The sequence below is a fragment of the Falco punctatus genome (genome assembly GCF_963210335.1).
Source record: "Falco punctatus genome assembly, chromosome: 4".
NCBI lineage: Eukaryota > Metazoa > Chordata > Aves > Falconiformes > Falconidae > Falco > Falco punctatus.
The window spans coordinates 34,103,854-34,123,391 of NC_137583.1; the positions used below are offsets into that span (position 1 = coordinate 34,103,854).

Sequence of the window (19,538 nt, forward strand, 5' to 3'; positions counted from 1 at the left end):
AATGCTCCCTACACTTTCACAGCAGTGTTTCTGTTTTCGCTTAGCTACATCTCTCTAGTGAAGAAATTCCAGAGGATTGGGACAAGATGCCTGTCAAAGTGCTTGTTGGGAAGAATTTCAACAGCATTGTCTTCAATAAGACCATGACTGTGTTTGTTATGTTTTGTAAGTGTTATTATTGTATTCAGATTTTAAGTTGCTTTAACATGATCAATTGAAAGTGAAAAATGAAAGCTCATGCTTACATACCAAACTAATCTTTGCACCTTACAGACCCTGAACTTAATGAATTTTTGTTGTCCGATGAAAGCATTGAAGAAAAATTTGTGCCATATCTATGTGATCGTTTGCTGACTTAGGGCTGCACTGAGTAACACTGGATCTCTTCAGTAAATATTTGTCTAGGCTGTATCAAATCCTGGTGTTGAAAGACAAAATTACACCAGAACATCATGTTGTACAATGGAACATTGCAGCACGCTGTCCAGCATGAGTCAGGCCATCTTCCAAGGACAGAGGGAGAGTTAAGTGAGGTTGTCTGGTTATAATGCTCTAGGATTAAATCCCAGAGAGGAGCTGTGGTTTAGCAAATCCTAACTGCTTTTTTCTCCTCTGTCTGCAAGACAAGTGGCTCTCCTGCTTGACTCTTCCCAGCAAGGAACCACTGCCCTATCTCTCTAGCAGCCAGCAGGGATTAGACTGTGCCTTAGTTACTTCAGTAAAGCAAACATGCAGCATTAATATAAACACAGACAACTAGCTGTACTGCCCTGAATTTCAGAAATTCTTAAAGGTAGTATGTTCCTGCGATCCTCCTTGTTGGCCGCAGCCATTTTGTTCATGCAAGCCATTTTTACATTTCAGTGTAATGAACTGATCTAGGGAGGAATTGAACCAAGTCCTCTGAAAATGAAAGGCTGGTAAATGGGGTGTATTATATTCAGGAAAGTGCCCCAGAAATTTTAATTCCACCTAAACTGGGTATGAGCATTGTTCTCATGACTGAAGGTTTGCAATGGTGTTGTATGCTATTTATACTGGGTTCTCAGCAGTATGCCTTCTTGCTAACCTGCGTAAGTGCAGAGCTGAGTCAAACCACCATGACACCTCAAAACTCCTCTTAGTGTAAATATAGCATAGTTTATGAACATAGTTAATTGTCATATGCAGAAAGCATTTTGTGCTTCTGGCAAGTATTCAGCACAGGAATGATGCAAGACTTAATTGGATTGCATCCATTATCTGGCACGCCTCTCCAGCGAAGTCATACGACAAGTGTCATATGTTTGTTATATACATAAAAGGCTAAACAGAGCTAAAGCAGCACTGCTATCAGAAATGCATTAGTTATCACTACATGAAAACTCATGAAATTCACGAAGGGTAAATGTTTTCATGTAGAGACTGACCACAACTGAAATTCAAAACCCTGTTAACTTGAAAGGCTACGTGGGTCCCAGTGATTGCACCAGTGCGTGCTCTTCTGCTAGACTGTATCTTTCTACTTTTATTTTAAAATTTGCAGATGCTCCTTGGTCCTATGACTGCAGAAAACTCCTGCCAATCTGGGATAAGCTAGGAGAGCAATATGCAAGCCACAAAGACATAATAATTGCAAAGATAGATATCACAGCAAATGACATCCTGTCCATTGGATCAGGTCGCTATCCGTTCTTCAGACTCTTTCCTGCTGGACCAGATCACCAGGTGAGAAGCTGTTGGGGAAGAATGTGGAGACACTGAGTGGGGAATGTGTGTGTGTGTGTGTCTTTGCACTCGTGCGCTTGTCATGGTGAGAAAGGAGTCCTTTAAGCAAGAAAGCTTTGGTCCTTACCTACTCAACGTTGGATTCATTGCTGTCAAGAACCTGAATTAAAGAAGAAACCCTTCTATCACCTCCTGTGTATGAAGCTGTGCCAAGAGCCCATATAATCATTTACCAGCTTGGACCTACAAGTCATTACAGCCTTACGTTCTGCTGTTTAACCACCCCCAATCTGCCTGTTGGGTTTTGCAACAGTCTCAACTCAGAGTGAGCTTAAAGATACCTCCTAATCATTGCAGTGCCTTTGTAGTTCAAACCATGACAAGAGTCATACTGCCACAGAACTACCCTGTGCCAGCTGTTTCTGGAGCAGGTATAATTACAGCACCTGAAATGCTGGTACTACTCTTCTTATACCCTCTACTTTTTCACTTTATGTGAATGTTTATGTCAGTAATTTTACTTTATTCCAGTATCACAGCCTCAATTTGAAATAAGTATTTGTTGTCAACACCAGTGATCATTACAATATGCTACCTAATGCATCAGCTATACTACACAACAATCAGAAAATGCTGCTGAAAGAGGAGCCAAAGAAAAAAATTAAATAGTTACATTTCTCTATCTACATAAATAATCTAATTAAAAAGAAAGTATCTCTGAAGCAAAAAAATATTAAGCTCTAGGATACTGTTGTAATTAAGACATTACTAAGCTTTTCATTTTTCTTCTTACTCCTAAACTTAAATCAAATTCTAAGACATTTGCCCATGTCCTCATTTAATCTTTGAGGGAGAGGTTTGCCTCTCAGATGTGCATGTACAGCTTCTAATGAATTGAACTGCAGTCCTGCACACTCGCACCATGTTTAGTCTTTATGCAGAAAAGCAGAAACCCATTAAATGCTCATAATCTATGTCATTTTATCAAAAAATGTCGCTAACAACTTTCATTAACTATTAAGGGATTGTTTCACGCTTACAAATACCCTGAAATTAAACACTATTTGAAATCTTGAGTTCTTCCCTGCACACCATGGTTTTATACCAGTTCCCTCAACTTCGAAGATTTTAACTCATACTTGACTACCAGTGCAGATGTCTTGTAGATGTCTGCAGCCTTGCAGACCCAAGTGCCTTCTTTCTTATGGCACTATACGAACACTTGGCCACAGACATCTTCACTCACTACAATCATGAACAATTCTAAACACACTCAGGCCATTAACGCTCAGCCACTGCAACAGCTCTCAGTCATTTCCTACCCAACCAGCAGTTATACTGGGAGTTCTCCCGTGTATGCTTGTCCTTTTCTAAAAGTTAACCAAAGTCAGAGCACAGGATAAAAATGTAGTATCTCAACATGCCTATGCTCAGAGTATCTACTGTGTTTTTCACTGTATAGGCATTGCCTCCAAAAATACAATCCCTACTCCCTTATTCTGGCCATGAAAAGAGCAATAGAAAGGGCTTGGAGCCAAAGAGAAACTGGTATATTCAGAATGAAGAAACAGGAACAGGAAATTTATACAGTCAAACAACACCTCCTGATGCAAGCTTGATTTCACACAGACATTTCTTTTAGCCTTCAGTATTTTGCTAGTGTTAGAAACAAACACACAAGCTTTCTAATTACCTCTACCAATCCTTCATATTATTTAAGGACTAAGGATAAACTGAATACCAGCACAGAAGCAGCAGGAATCTGAAGATGAAATAACTATCAGAAGACTCTAGAAAACACATCAAAATGCATGTAAAGAGGTCTGAACCTGCTCCTGATGAACCAAGGGAAACGTGGTTAACCTAACACAACCCAAAGCTCTTTCCCAGAACTGGGTTAACATGTTTTCTGGCCAGTACAGACACCCTTACACCTCCTTAAAGGCAAAGCCACGGGCAAAACACATTACCATGCAGTCCCTTCCGAGCACTCCTACCTATGAGATCATATTAGACACTACCTTCCTCCGACCAGAGGTATCTGCTCAGTCTCCACACTATGAACTGTCTTCTTTCCAGTGGATTGTCACAGTTTAGTCTGTTTTAAGAACAAGTTCAGCTTTTCCTGAAGTTAATGACAAGCTACCCTCTTACTTTAATGGATGCAAAACTAGATGCATGATGACATTTTTAAATCAGGAGCCACTGTGGGATAACTGGAGTTAGGTGGAATTGGATGAATGAAGAGACCTAGTTCTAGAGCTGAGTATATATAAGCATGTGCCTAGTTTTCCAAACCACCGAATGTTTCTATGCTGGGGAAACAATTATGGCCAGAGCTGAAGGAACAAGAAAGTGAATCTGATTAATTACGTGGAGGAGAGAGTGACCAGCCATCATTTGAGCTCCATCTGTACAACGCATCCCTGCACCATCCACTCCAAATTTAAGAGAAAAAACATGCAGTCTTTCAGATGGATTTAAGATGATTCTATTTGTTTCTATGGGTTAAGCGAGGAAAATAACGTTTACACAGTCTTATGCACCAATTACTCTAATGAAAAATGTTGATACATATATTTAGTAACCAGTACTGGGATCAGCTGCTTCTCTGGCTTTACAGGTCTTTGGGCTCTGAGAAATCACTGTTCCAGTCATCAGAGTCAATAAAACTCAAGATTCATCCAAGAATAGTAAACACCTCTGAAGGAATCAAATAATCTTTCTCAAGAAACTTAAGCTTGCTAACATAAAAAAAAAAAAAAATAATTCAAGGCTGCCACAGTTTTTATTACAAGTGAATACCTTACTAAACAGAAATATCAAACCTGTGTATACTTTTAGCGAATTCATCAGGAAATAGAGGTGTTGTGTTTAGAGTCCTTTGAACTCAAATCAGGCATTAGAGTAACGAATGTAAAGTAACACAGCATTCTTGATCTCAGTGGGAGTAAGCGAGCTTAACTCAAGCAAGAATAGGCATCTGCCTATTTCTAAATGTACTCAGATAACAGCAGACAATCCTCAATGTCATGCACATGAGCTTCTACAACTTTTTGTTAAAAGACTTGTTCAAGATCCTTTTATACTTCCAGAGAGCAAAGGTATCGCAGGGGTGTGTGTGTGTTTTAAAATACGGTTTGGTACCTAGCTCTAACTCAGAGAATCTGAAAGCTCTAGGCTGAAAGTGCTTCTTCCATTAAATTTCTTCAGAAGAAAATCTTCAGTAAACCCTCACCTTAAGGTGAAGTACAAGAAAATTAAAGTCACTGCTCATCTTCCTCCTGTTCTTTCAAGCTGTGCAACAGTTGCTACTTCTGGATTGTGTATTTCAAAACTTTTTCACAAGCTGAATTTCCATCAAAATCTTTAGACAGCTTTGAATATCATGGCTGGACACTTAAAAGACTCTGCTCTTCAAGATATCTTGCAAATGTTTATTGTTAAACACAGAAAAGACACTGATGTCAGTAATTGGCAGGATCCCAGACTGGTATTATACAGTAATGGTTATGGGTTTTTTTAAATACAAATCCTTTTCTTCTTAGGCATATCCATCTATTCTTTACACTTGAGTTTCAGATGACACTGGAACCTGCTGTGCCTCTGCCCTCGGCTTTCTAAAGTGAGCTGAAAAGTCTGGAGTTTGTTCAGTCTAAAGAACTGAAATCCTCCAGCTGATTATGGTGTTATTTTCAGCATTTTGTGTACAGACTTAAATACTTAACCTTGAAACTCTTTTCAGGAGGTGGTCTACACTGGGGAACACACCCTGGAGGCATTTTCTGAATTCTTAGAAGAACAAAGCAAGAGAAAGGCAGAACCAGGAGAGAAGGTAGGCATTTGATCCAGACACTGACTGATCCGGTGTGCAATCCGAGGCATGTTCACACCTTGTATAAGTATACCTGAACCAGCTACAGCAGTCACACGTATGGCTATGTAAATCTCCACTGTGAAAACTGACCATTTACTCTGACGTTCTCTTTTTTTGTCTTTTAACCAACTATTCATCTTTGCAGGAAGCTTCCCTTTTTAAGCCTTTGTTGTTTAGATAGGTTCAGGATCCCCTAGCCTAATGTTGTCCCTGTGGGACTGCCCTCTAGTTCCAGTCCTTACTCTCAGTCCCACCATCCTTGTCAGGATTATATTGAACACATTCTTAATTGCAACCTAGCCAGAGCTCAGGTTCAAGTGCACCAGGTTCAAATGGTAGACTTGGTAGTGTTAGGTATATGGTTGGACTCAATCTTAAAGGTCTTTTCCAACCTAAATGATTCTATAATCCTATGGGCTTCAGCCACTGCTCATTATGTCAACGCTTAGGTGATTGTTACACAGCTCTTAGCTGGTTTCAAGCTCACTAGCTTGGCATGACCACCCTAGCTGCAGTCATACACCACTGCCTGGCAGGCACATGCCCACTCACATCCTCATTTGCATCACACAAAATCCTCTTCTCCCACTGCTCACGTTATCATTGAGTCACTGTGCTAACACTCTGGCAGCAAGTATTGCACAGCAGAAAGGAAACTGCACCTTGACAGGTACAAGCAAAGCTTTGTCAGGATTTTAGCTGGAGAAAAGAAGCCCCTGCTAAGTTAGTTTCAGCTATAGCTGGAGTGGTTCAAATATCCATTGCCCACCTCATCCTGCCACATTCAGTGCAGCTTCTCTTCTTCACAAAGCAAGGGTACCACAGAGCTGACAGTGTCTCCTCTTGGCAACCTGGTTATGATTATTGTCCGATTCCTCAACCCCTTCTACTCCACCATAAACCAGACCAGATAAGCATTAGCTATCCCAGATCAGCCTGTTATCGAATCCCAGACACTTCACTGTAAAAAGACATGCTGTAAGCGAATAATGTGATCAAGCTCCATGCAGACAGCTCCAAGCAACAGAAAAAAACCTAACACAGATGGAGACACTGTCTACCCAGTATAAGAATCATGGCCCCATTCTGCCTGGAAGTTAAGTAGATCCACAGGGTAGCAATAGTTATCATTAACACTCTTTTCAACTAGTAGGGAAGCTGTCTGTGGGTGGAGAAACAGTTTTGAGTACTCAGACTTATTTCCACCAAAGGCTTTGATCTGCTCCTGAATTCACTGCTCAGATAGGTGGTTACAGATGGGAGACAGGTGCCTGAACTAAATACTAGGACACAAAAATCTGCAGTGAAGGATCAGACATCCAGCCCTGGCCCAGTCATTGCACAATTCTGTTTTCGAATACCCAAAGCCTACATTTTGGTGCCTGCCTCTGTTGCATGTTCTTTAGTGATGTGTTCAGCAGATGTTGAGTCCTACACACAGTATTTTACATACAATGTTAGAGTTATGTATATACTGTCATCTCTTCTTCGTGATTTATTTCCCATTAAAGAATAAGTGAAAAAGCCAGTTCAGGAAATAGCATTCAAAAACATATTCTGTGTAGCAAAAGGTGTAATTGGCATTTGCTCATCTGTTCACATTCTCCATCCTTACCTGACATGCACCAAATTTTCCCAGAAGACTGCAGTATTAGACCATTTGCAGTACAGTGCTTGATGTGAAGTCCCCTGTTGGAGTAACTCTTCATCCTCACCTCAGGGCATTCACAAACACAAACAAGACAAGATAAGTTTCTTTTGAGATTGCCTAGAAAAGAGTCTCTTATGCTCATCAGCTTACAAAACATGGTTTTCCAAGTTCTTATTGAACCTTCACACAAAGCCTCATCTAAGCTTTGCCATAAACCAGTATAAAGGTTTGAAAACAAACCCCATTTTAGCAGCATCTGCACTACTTCTGACCTCATTAACAAGCCCTCAAGTTCCTTGGTTGAAAAGATGAAAATCTGCATTTCGTATAATCTCAAAACATTTTTTTAAAATAAAGAGTTACTAGAGCAATTCTTTTTGTAAACATCTGAATAAGCAGCTTTGCTCTTGCATTTCCTTTTTTAAAAGGAACCTTTGGGAGGAATCAAAGAAGATCTCAGCCAAAGAGAGACTGTAATAACAGAGAAAGAAGAACTTTAATAGTACAGAGAAAGAGCAAAATTCTGAGGATTGTGGGCAATCATTCCTGGAAGGAACTAACTGGAAGAATGAATCATCCCAAGTGAACACAGAGGTGGATCAAAAAATATATAAGTAAACAATTCTGTATCGGTGGTTCGTTATGTGTGACCTCTCTTCTGAATCCAATTTAACTCCTAGTTTTACTGGGATCAGTTGTCACGGGTTGTTAAAATATTTTCAATTTTGCTTAAATAATGCCTTTATGAGCAATAAAACTGCTCTTATTTTGAAAGCTAGGTGCAGCATGGCAAACAGATCAAGATACAAAACTCTTCTTTCTGAACAAAATCTGCAACAGGTTTGCAACTTTTTTTATTTACCCTAAAACAGTCCTATTGTCTTCAAGAGAGATTGACTGCTCCCAGAAGGATGGGACCAACATTGCAAAGAGCATTTCTATAGCGATATTCAAACGAAGTAACTGAAGCTAGGGGCTATACCCAAAGGGGCAGCTTGTGATATATTTTTTTATTATTATCAAGCAGTCAAAAATGCAGAAATCAAGATGTAATTTAATTCCAGTAAGAAAAATATCATACCTAACACACAAAGCCACAGGTATGATTCATATTTTAGTCGTTAGGTCCTCTAACCACCACACACGTTATAAAGGCACAGCTGGTGAAACTGTTGGACAACAGTAATTTCCTGCAAGGGCCAGATAAAGCAGAAATCATTTGTAAAGTTTGAAACCTTTTCTTATGCAATTAGAGAAGGAAGATCACTTATTAATACTTCATTTCAAAAGCAGATTTCTGAAGTCTTTGTTCCCAACTTGTTAATGCTAATAAGTTACTTTCCTATGTAAACAGAGGCAAAAAGGTGAAAACTTACAAAATGAAAGAACACCCATTTGAATGGCAGAAAGATTAATCACTGTAGTGAAGAATACAGCACTGAAAGAACAGTGGAGATCTCCTAACGCTCACCTGTCATGCAAGTCAACAAGAGATGAACAATTTTAAAGTGCTGAACCTCTTACATTTTACAATTATTTGCTATAAAGCACAGTTCATGACAGATGGCGTCTTTCCTATCCAGGCTGCAATACATAATCAAATACACACACTAAAAGATTTAAGATGAAATGTTAACTTCTCTACTTCACAGTTACTGCAGATAGTACTCAGGATGTAACACACCTCAGGAGGCCATCAGCTGGCTTTCATTGATGAGGAGTTAACAAGAAGACACAAAGTAAAACAGTTTATGTGGATACTTTTCGGGCACACTTCAGTCTCTGCTGGGGCTAATGTTCATTTGGACTGCAACTAAATCCTCTTAATGGAAGAGGATTCTTGTGGAAGCATGTTCAGTGCTAGATCACCATCCCTAATACGGTCCACCTGGGTTTTGTAGGTTTTGGATCTAACTTCATGAATAGTTTGACTATCTGCAACTGATGAAGACCACTTCTCAGATGGGCTCCACTTGTTCAGGTCTCTGCCAGCTGCAGCTCCCTCCTCTGTCCCAGCAGTATCACCTACAAGGGGAAAAGGAGCTTAAAGCTACATAGCAAAACTGGCTTAAAAGTCAGGATGGCAGATCTGAAAGATGCAGCCCACTCCACTCCTAATTGTAAACCACAGCTGAGCTATTATTATTTAAAGCAAAATTCTTCTTTGAAGATGCCAAGTAAAGTTTAATTCTCATGTTTTTAGGACAGAACAAATTTTTGATAGAACTGCAATACAATCCAAATCAAATCAAAGCCTCAATTAGTGGCAAGAGGAAAACATGGGATCCCAGGTATCAGAGTGCTGGTTTTAATGAGGTCAACTGAAGTTTGCTGTGGGTGGAAACTCACACTCCAGCTGGACAGCATGGGATGCAGTTAACAGTAAGTGCTTCTCAGCACCCTCCCTGAGAGGACTTTGTTTACAAATACCACCCAGAAATGATGACTTGTCAATTCAAGCAATGAAGCATGCCAAAACTGTTTCTCTTCTACGCAAATGAAGAAGTCAGTTCTCCTTTGGACATCAAACATGAGGTCTCTGGGACACTGCCAGAAGGACCTTGCACAAAGTAAACCTGATCACTGCTGGATATTGGGTTTCATTTAACTTTCATTGAACATCAGGCATTCATTAACAAAGAAGCCCTCATTTGATATCCTGGGAGATCAGATTAGAAAGCAAATGAGATGAACCGAATCCCAAAGAGAGGGGAGTGTCAGCAGGCTTTCCCTTTGCTGCTTGCGACATGATGAAATTTGAATGGCAAGCAGAGCCACCAATATATTTTGAACAACTATTAAACACAGAAGCTATAATCTTTTAATTAGTTTCCTCACAGAAAAATGGAGCAAGCAATGCTCAGCACCACTCTGTATCTGGCAGATGGGTTTACCATTCAAGATAATGAAAAAGAAATTAATTTTCACTGCGCCAACCCACTGTATACAAGGCTCAATCCTGAAACAGCTATCTATCCTATTATAAGGTGCAAGATTACTTTTTAATGAAAACATGTGCCATCTTGGCAAATTATGTTCTCATTTCTATTCCAGCCACTCACAGATGTTGTGTAAAGACAAGGGGCCAAATGCAGACTTGCATGCCGTGCCCTGATGCATGACAAGAGTTGCGATTCTACTTCATAAAGCATCTGATAAAAGCCTGCCTGAGAGGCAAGTCTTCCTGTGGTCAAAAGTCTGCCTTGTTCCTGGCTGGGTTGGGTTCCTCCAACCCTCAGCCATGGCAGGACATGCCCTCTGGGCCACACAAGTGACCTTGCACATTGTCTCATTTTCCCTCTGATCCTAGTCAGTTCCAGAATATCTTCCCAGAACAAAAATTGAAGTGTTTTAACCAGATTCAGGTAACCCACCACCAACTCACTTCCCCTATCATGCCAACTGCTGTCAGTTTCATAAACAAAACTTGTCACACTCTGTAGTGGCTCCTCAACTGTCACAAGCAGACTTGAGCTCTAAATGTCTGAAACAGAGTAATTTCCTCAAGCTTTGCTAAGTCAAACACTACTTCTTTTTAGTCTAAACATGAAGTGAATCTGTTTAAAGAGTATTATCATAACTGTGCTCAGACATTCTAAAAATTATTTAAATCCATGAAAAAAATATATATCAATGTTTATTAGTTAGATTTGTTCCTGTAAATGAATACCAATATTTTGAAGGCAACAATCATATGAAAAATCTCCCCATGCACAAAAATAAGCTCTATCAATTTACTTAGGCCTGTTGGTCTTAAGAGATATCAATGTGCACAAACTGCAGAGCTGGTTTAATCTGCAAGTGGCAAGATGGTTTGGCTATCAATATGAAGCAGTGGAAGCCACATTCCCAGCTAGGAACCTCATTTATAATAGGACTCACTCACAAAATGTGAGGCATAAAAAAGTTTAATACAAAAAAGGGGGTAAACCTGAAACATCCCCAGGAAATGCTGACTTGTTTTTTACTAAATGACAGCCTATTCTGCCCTAAAATACAAGCTTTGAGCACCTTACAGATAGCAATTCATCTCATTAAGTTCTTTTCTTAAATCCTGCGGAAGAAAAACGCTGTTCAGAGTGACAATCATTCATAAATGCTCAGATTCACAGGAAAAATAATCAATCCTAAAGAGAAATGCAATAATTCTTTTATTCTGTACAACAGTTTCATCTTAGCTTAACTCTCCTGGAATTACTCTCAGCTGGCATCAGCATAACAATAGAAACAGAATCACAATACATTAAAAGAGATTAATAGAAATACACAACAAATGCATCAACTGTTCAAAAAACCCTGAGGTGTGGAAGGGGCATAACTGGTATAAATCAAAAGGTCTGGCTCAGAGGTTAGAAGTTCAGGTTTGGTGTATAGATATATATATACACACACACACACGTATGTGTGTGTGCTATATGCTTGAAGACTCACAGGCTGGACACAGGGAGGTATCTAAATCCACTATTTTAGGCATTTAATTCAAACACTTGAATATTCAAACTTCATGTTCGGAGGCCTTTAACTCCATCTTGCCTTTCTCTCACACTTACTCCTCATAGCAAAGAGAGAGAGTTTGCTCCAAGGACACAATGATTTTATACAGCAATATTAACAAACAGCAACAATTCACTAATAGAAACATGCTGTTGACTTAACCCAAGTGGAGTTTGTTGATGGAAATTACTCAGCTCAGATGCTTGAGAACTGTGCTTGGTATAATCAACTGTGACCGAGGGAAGGAGGTTGTGATCATTTCAGACTGATTTGGGAAATGCTTCAAATCCATCTGTCCCCTGGGCTTATGGCCATGCTATTGCGTCTGTGTATCAAGAGTCCCACACAAGCTGTCAGTCATTCACACAAGTTCATGTCCAATTCAGAGGGCTTCCAGGTGCATTTCACTACTCATGTTTCGTACTTGATTCACTACATTTGGGAACTACCGTGACTGAAAGGCCAAGCCAAATTCAGCTTTTTCATTGGTTTCAGAGGAGGCAGCTGTTTCTCATGGCACGATACTGGACCAAGAAGAACACGCATTGCCCAACATGTCCTCAGGTTTCCAGTTTCTGAGAATCGCCTTTGGAAATACTTGCTTTATGTAAAACATTGACAGAGCTAAAGCTGTGCCAGCCATGCTGCCCACCCCTCTTGCTGCTGAACAAACACGCAGTGGCTGCCTTTTCACCACAGCTACACCTGGCCCTTGGTGGGGAATTTACCAAACAGGGACCCTCACTGTTCACATGCTGGATCTGTATCAGCATTTACACACCACGCACTGAACACAACTAAAGAATCATTTTCTCCTCTTCCCCGGCAAGTAGAGCCTTGCTGCATTTCACTTGAGCTCTCCTGGGCAAATGCATGTTACCAACAACTGCAACCAGTGAATAATAAATATTAATAAAGCATTTAATTGGAATCTTATTGAAAAGCACTTTTACCAGCACAGCTGGCAAGAGCCCCCTTGAACAAATGCTGCCTGCTTGCCAAGTACAACATAGGTAGAACTGTAATTACTTAGCAGAGGCTAAGGACCGTACGTGTGTAAACATTACTGCTGAAGCCTGAGCTTTTCAAAGCATGTATTTAATAGACTGAAATAACCTGGGAATTCTGCCTAAATTTCCCTTCTCTGGCCTTGCCATTTTTGAGCAGGTGCTGGTTATTTCTTAGCACACATACTACATGCTAACGGACTCAAACCAGCACCCTGGGAAAGCATCCCCTCATCTACAGTCATTAGAAAAATAGTTGTTTAAGACCACTAATGGATGAAAGGGTTCCTAAATATTGGTAACTATCATTTCCTTTACTTAGTTTGACACGGATGGGTCTCTTGCCTGCCTGCCTTTTCTTCCAAAGGATTGCTATTTGCTGAGTCAAGAAAAAAATCCACCCTGTTCTACCACACCCTGATCCTTTTCTTAAATGGCAATTTGCCGAAGTCTAGTAACTTCAACAGACCAAGTCATTCACCCAAAAGTCACAACTGCTTGGAACACTCCAAGCACATTTCAAAAATCTGTACCACTGTTTTGCACTGGCTGCACAGCATCAGGTGCTTCTTGGAATACTTGGTTTATGGGTGGCACTTACAGCCTTCGTAAAAGTTAAGTATGGGATTTAACAACCTTCCCATTGGCACTAAATATATGCCTCTAGTCTAAACCATTTTTGTTCTAGTCATTAATTTCCCACATAATCCTTTATTAAAACTCATTAAAAGAAGATACTGGACACTTTTTAGTGTGCATTTAATTTGCTGTAAACTCATCTGTGTATTTTCCAACTTGAAACCCCCTTGCACTAAGATGCTTCTTGGCATAAGAATGATTTGGATGACATCCTCAGCGAGCACACTGTTGTCGAAATGTGAAGAATGTGCTCTCCCAGCAATCAGAGGACTTCACACAGGACAAGATAGCCTACTATTGAACAGCCATTGGTGAAAGTGAACCATAATTTGTGATACATGAAAAGAACATCAACTTGGATAAATGAATGCCTTCATTTTGAAATTAGTATCATTTTGCAACCTGAAATCTTCTCTTCCAACTGACAGCCAGTGAGGTTCTGAAGCAAACAAATTCTCATTTATATTGGGAGCATGCAAAATACTTTTTCAAATATGTTTATTCTTCTACAACCTTGTTCCTAGTCATTTATCCAAGCCTAATATGACAAGATGTTTCAATCATATGGTCAGAGATGAGAAATAAGGCCATATGACTTAGGAAAATCACACCGAGTGGTAAACAACAGTAACTCAGGGCAATCATTCCGCACAAGGTTTGAACGTGTCAGAAAAGCTACCCAGGCACAGTCTAAGGGGGTGAACTGGCAAGAAAAAAGGTAACATGAATAAACCAAGCTTCTCAGGAAGTCAGTACCACTAATTTCTTCATTAGCAATGCCCACAGCCCATCTCTGCCTGCTCCGTTAATGCCACCTGCTGGCAAATCAAAAGACCTCATTCTCTGTGTTGGCTCCTTGGGGAACTTCCTGAGCTCGGGGACAGAACACGGAGCACCAACAGGGCCAAAGAACATCGTATTTGGGAGAGAAAAGACCTCATGGGCAATGCCTATAGGGACCCTAAAGATCACAGACCCATCCACGTATCCTCGCGAAAGAGAATGTTTGAATGAAGATCTACTACATCCTTCTTCACACCTGCATGTAACATACTCACAAAGCTCTGGGGCTGCTAGAAAGATCAGTTAAGTGCCAGTACATTTCTGAATGAATGCAATTTAACCAGGGACTTCCAATTAATTAACACTAACAACAAGCTATTCAGAACAGGAGTTGCCTGTTGGAATTGGTCTGACAGATCTGACATTTTTTCGCAAAACAAAACATCAAACAAAAAAAGTACAAAATTTCTGAAACAAAGAAAAACACTCAACCTAGAAAGTTACAATGGAAATACCTCAACCTCCATCCTAAGCCTTACTATGTCAAAGTTATCACTGTACATCAGTGCATAAAATCACAGCAATACCTTTTTCAAAAGCATCAAAACATTTTACCCAATTTTACAAATATGAAACAACTAATCGAAACTGAACACATCAAAATGTGTTACATGGAACGTGCCAACTGATTCTAAGATTGGTCGAACTGAACTCCTCACATAAAACCACATCACTACAACAGAGCTACCATGTTAATATTCATTGAGAAACTGCAAAAACATTGCTATGTCTACCATGAGACCAGACTGCAATTTGAAGAACATCTCCCTGGAAATACAATGAAGTGGGTTAGTGGTGTTTACAGAAAAGACAGCGTTCAGCCATCTATACTAAACCATGGTCCCAACAAAACAAATTTACAGCCAGGGTAATATCGCAGGATAGCTTCCTGATCCTACTGATCCTGATCACTCTTTCTAATATCCCACTGGCTTATTCCTCCAAGATGTTCCTATTGTGGATGACTTCCAAGATTGCCCAGTTCTTCTTCACTGTATCTTCATTACCATTATTTCCTCTAATCCTTCTTTAGCATCCAAGCTCTAGTTTCTTCAGTTCTTTCTATTCATACAGATCCCTCAGGACTTTCATCTACATTCTTTCTGGGGTGAAAACTTGTCTCTAAAGGACTATGCACTAGTGCTTACAGAAGGGTGATCTTCAGAGACAGTGATGTGCTGACATAAATGTCGAGTACTTTAGAGGTGACCAAAGATCACCACTGTACAAAATAAACATCTTTGTATATGGGGAAAAATCAAGTTCAGACAGCAAAGATTTTGGTCTCTGCACTTTTCAAAGCTAGGTCAAAAATATAAGAGTTTCCTCCCAATTGATTAACTGATTGATTGTCAGTGTTGAAACACCACCTGCATTCAATATCAGCGTGGGGACTTCCCATTGCCACAACTGTCATTTGAACGTCACACTCAAATACATTTACACAATTGTCAAGGCGACTGACACACAACCATTCTACCATCAGCATAACTCAAAAAGTATTTGAATTAACACTTAAACTGATTAAAAATAAGACCTTTACAAGTTCACATAAACACTACGAAGCCTGTTGTATGTTCACTGTTTATATTTTCCTTAGCTTCACAGTTTCTCACGCACTTCACTTTCTGGCCACCACAGCTGCAGGACTGTAGGGAATTCTCCTCCTAAACCAATTCCAAGAGAATCTGAAAGCATGGAAAAGTCTTCATAGTCTTACATTTTGTCAGATCTGCACTTCATAAATAAAAGGAATGGAGACAGTTTTTTAAGCAGTAATTTCAAAATGACCTAAAAATACAGTCAAATGCCATCAAGCGTTTTCTAGTAGAAAGATCTATAGACTCTACAAACATCACCAGACACGTAACTGAAGCTTCGACCACATGCATCAAGCCTATTTCAACAAATGTATTGGGCATGACTTTGAGGAATACAGCCTCTGGGAACTGGCAGTGCAGGCATTTCATCTGGACCCCCTTCCCAATTGTTTCTACGGTCCCAAGCCAGCCTGCTTTCTTTGACAAACCCTCCACCTGATGCCCTTTAGCTTGGCCAGGTGGCCAACTGCAACCCAGGCAGAGAAATCCCAGGCAATGACTTTCCTAAACAATCCCAAATTTCAGGGGCATGAGTGAAAGCAGCTATGCCAGGGAACAATCTGTGAAACTATCAACATAAAAGTTACACAGAGAATTACTCAATGAGAACCAGACCTGCACTTAACAATCAAAAATTTGTTCTTCATTCTCTGACTAGCCTGTCCTCATGGCTAATCACTCCAGTGGTTTTATACCTAGAATGAACCTGCCCTTGTGTGCTTTCAGCTGTTCCTTCAGTTTCTATGTAATTTCTCCCCTTCAACACAGAGACAGGAAAAGACAATGATTGCTTCGAGACAGTGGTAGAGCAAGGCAATAGTGAGCAGTGATGAAGGAATGTGGATGGGAGGTGTTACCATGGCAACAGGGGGACAGAGCTTTCCAGGTTTGGGAAAGCAAGTGCATTTTTCATCACATTCAAATACCCAGCTTTGGTTTACACCAAGCTCTGCGCAGCCTTTTTGACTTTGGGGTGGGGAACAGGAGTCAAAACAGCATTTGGCCCTGGGGAGCTGCTACATTATGGCAGAGAGTAAAGGATAAAGAGCAGCTGAGCAAGTAATGAGGAAATTCAAACTGGTGTTCAGGTCAATGTCTTCAGCACGAGTTCACACTACTGAATTATGCAGTGGATCCATAAATCCATCATGTTTCAGAAGAACTTCTCATTCCTGTCCTTTTCTGAAACAAAATGTTTAATATCACATTCCCAAGCACTGGCCACATTTTACACATGTATGTCATGTAGGCACCATACGGTCAGTATTTCCTTGCCAAAACTGACTTTGAGAAGCAAGAGCAAAACACGACGATAGCCATGGAAGAATCGCATTAAAAGCAAGGCATACAATAGGTCTGTGACTATGAGTAAGCACGTCTATTGATGGTCCTTTAACAGTATTTACTTTGCCCCCTTTGGCTGGTACACCTTTTCAGATGAACAGTATAGCGTGTGGGATGTGCAGACAAGCTACACATGTGATGACACAGCATAGTTTGAGTACAACATATTCTCTGTCTTTGACAGACATAACAGTGATTATATATTACTCACACCAGCTATCATTAGGAACAACAGTTAATGTAAAAGAGCCCAGCATAAGCACAGAGGCAGCCAAAACCAGAATCCCCTTTTCCCCACTAAAGTTACCAAAAGATCAAACAGACTGACCAGCTAATGTGGCTGTACTATAAAAGGGAGCACCAATTTTCATTTAAATGCATAATGAAATAGCAAGAAGGCTGCAATACTTTTCTGAGTTAAAATGAAAATCTCACTGCGAGGGTAAGCGTATGTGTGTGCTTAAATATAAAGAAGCTGTTAGCCTAAAGGATGAACCACACAAACTCTGCAAGTTGTCAGAAGATTTTAGAGGGGCAAAGCTGCCAATTTACAGAGATCACCTCCTGGGGCATGCAGTCTACGGCAGTTATAATTTCTGAAAGAGACTGTGGGAGTGCTATTAGAGGGAAGTGTCATTTGGAGCAAAGGAACAAAATGCAAGAAATTATAGTTGAATGTGTAGGTCTGCTGATGGTAGATGTCTCTGCTGGTCAATACAAATACATTTTGGAGGAAATAATGGTAGTTCTAATGTCAAAGTAAAGGCTGATAACAACAGCAAGAAGATGCAAATCTTTCACTTTGAGGGGTGTGATAGAGCTGACAGTGATATATGACATAATCCCTCCCCCTGCTTCTTAGGGAAGCTGAGCATGACATATAATCTTGCACTGTTTTTTAGAGTAGATAAATCCACCTGGTGAGCCATGAAGACCCTCATTGAGGCCACAGCAGTTTTTGCAGAATGTTGTGTTACAGCTGCAGTCATTTGTACTTTCCAATTTGTTTCTGACTCCCTCCGCAACCAGACCTCAGCAGCACATGGAATACACACTTTAAAAATATAAGACAATGGCCTAGGAGCAAGAGGCTTATGGTCATCAACCCAGCATCAGCAGCATCCAGTGAGGCATGCAGGCTGCTGCTCGCATCAAACAGAAACATACAGATACAACTATGTTATTCCATCTGGCCCACAACTCACCTACAGAAACCTACAGATACAACTACGTTATTCCATCTGGCCCACAACTCACCTAGGGCAGGAAAAAACAAATCCCTTCAAACCTGTAGCCATATACTACTTTGCACATGTGGGGTGGGAAGCACTGAAGGAACTGAAGGACTGAACTGCCCGGGAACCCCACTGACAGTGAACACAGCTGCGATCTCCAGGTTTTCTAAAAGCAAAGGATGCTCCAAGCTGTCCCTTTACAAGTACGGTAAATGCTGCCCTTCATCCCCCGCCCCTTTTTGTTTGCCACCTCAGCTGCTGTGCTGGTTTTGACTGGGATGGAGTTACTCTTCTTCGCAGTAGCTGGTATGGGGCTGTGTTTTGGACTTGTGCTGGAAACAGCGTTGATCACACAGGATGTGTTTGTTACTGCTGAGCAGGGCTTACACAGAGTCGAGGCCTTTCCTGCTTCTCACCCACTAACCCTACCAGCAAGAAGGTGGGAAGGGGGGGGGGGGGGAGGGGGCACAAGAAGTTGGAAGGGGACACAGCTGGGATAGCTGACCCCAACTGACCAAAGGGATATTCCATACCATATGATGTCATGCTTAGCATATACAGCTGGGGGAAGAAGGAAGAGGGGTATGTTCAGAGTTCCAGCACTTGTCTTCCCAAGTCACCATTATGCATGATTGAGCCCTGCTTTCCCCGGAATGGCTGAACACCTGCCTGCTGATGGGAAACGGTGAATGAATTCCTTGTTCTGCTTTGCTTGTGTGCGCAGATTTTGCTTTACCTATTAAACTGTCTTTATCTCAACGCACAAGTTTTCTCACTTTTACCCTTCTGATTCTCTCCCCCATCCCACTGAGGGGGAGCGAGTGAATGGCTGTGTGGGGCTGCGTTGCTGGCTGGGGTTAAACCACAACAGTGCTCTGAACTGTGCAAAGTCTGTGATGAGTCTTTGCAGGTCTTTGGAGCAAACCCTATAGATACAAGTACTCTATTAACATGACGTACTCAAAGAAGCTCTGTTATCAGTACATTCCCAGGCACCTTATACATCTCATTTCCCGTATCTGGCCTTTGATATATTCCACTTGCTGGTAAATGTGTAATACAGCCAGGGGAATGGCCACTGTCAGCTTCAGTCAAATATGCAGAAAAAAAATTACGTTTCCTGAGAGAACACATCCTCAC

At 40.7% G+C, this 19,538-nt stretch overlaps 2 protein-coding genes across 2 annotated transcripts in view; one reads left to right on the plus strand and one right to left on the minus strand.

Annotated features, from left to right (window-relative positions):
• Positions 1–9,087, plus strand: part of PDILT (protein disulfide isomerase like, testis expressed) — a 33,748-nt gene extending 24,661 nt beyond the window's left edge. The window contains exons 8-11 of the mRNA XM_080386729.1: positions 45–165; positions 1,526–1,707; positions 5,453–5,542; positions 7,664–9,087. Of these exons, the coding sequence (XP_080242855.1) occupies positions 45–165; positions 1,526–1,707; positions 5,453–5,542; positions 7,664–7,735 (465 nt within the window). The 3' untranslated portion in view covers positions 7,736–9,087. The remainder of the gene's footprint in view (positions 1–44; positions 166–1,525; positions 1,708–5,452; positions 5,543–7,663) is intronic.
• The window catches only part of LOC308063575 (acyl-coenzyme A synthetase ACSM3, mitochondrial-like), an 86,446-nt gene that overhangs the window by 35,117 nt on the left and 31,791 nt on the right, over positions 1–19,538 (minus strand). The window lies entirely within an intron of this gene.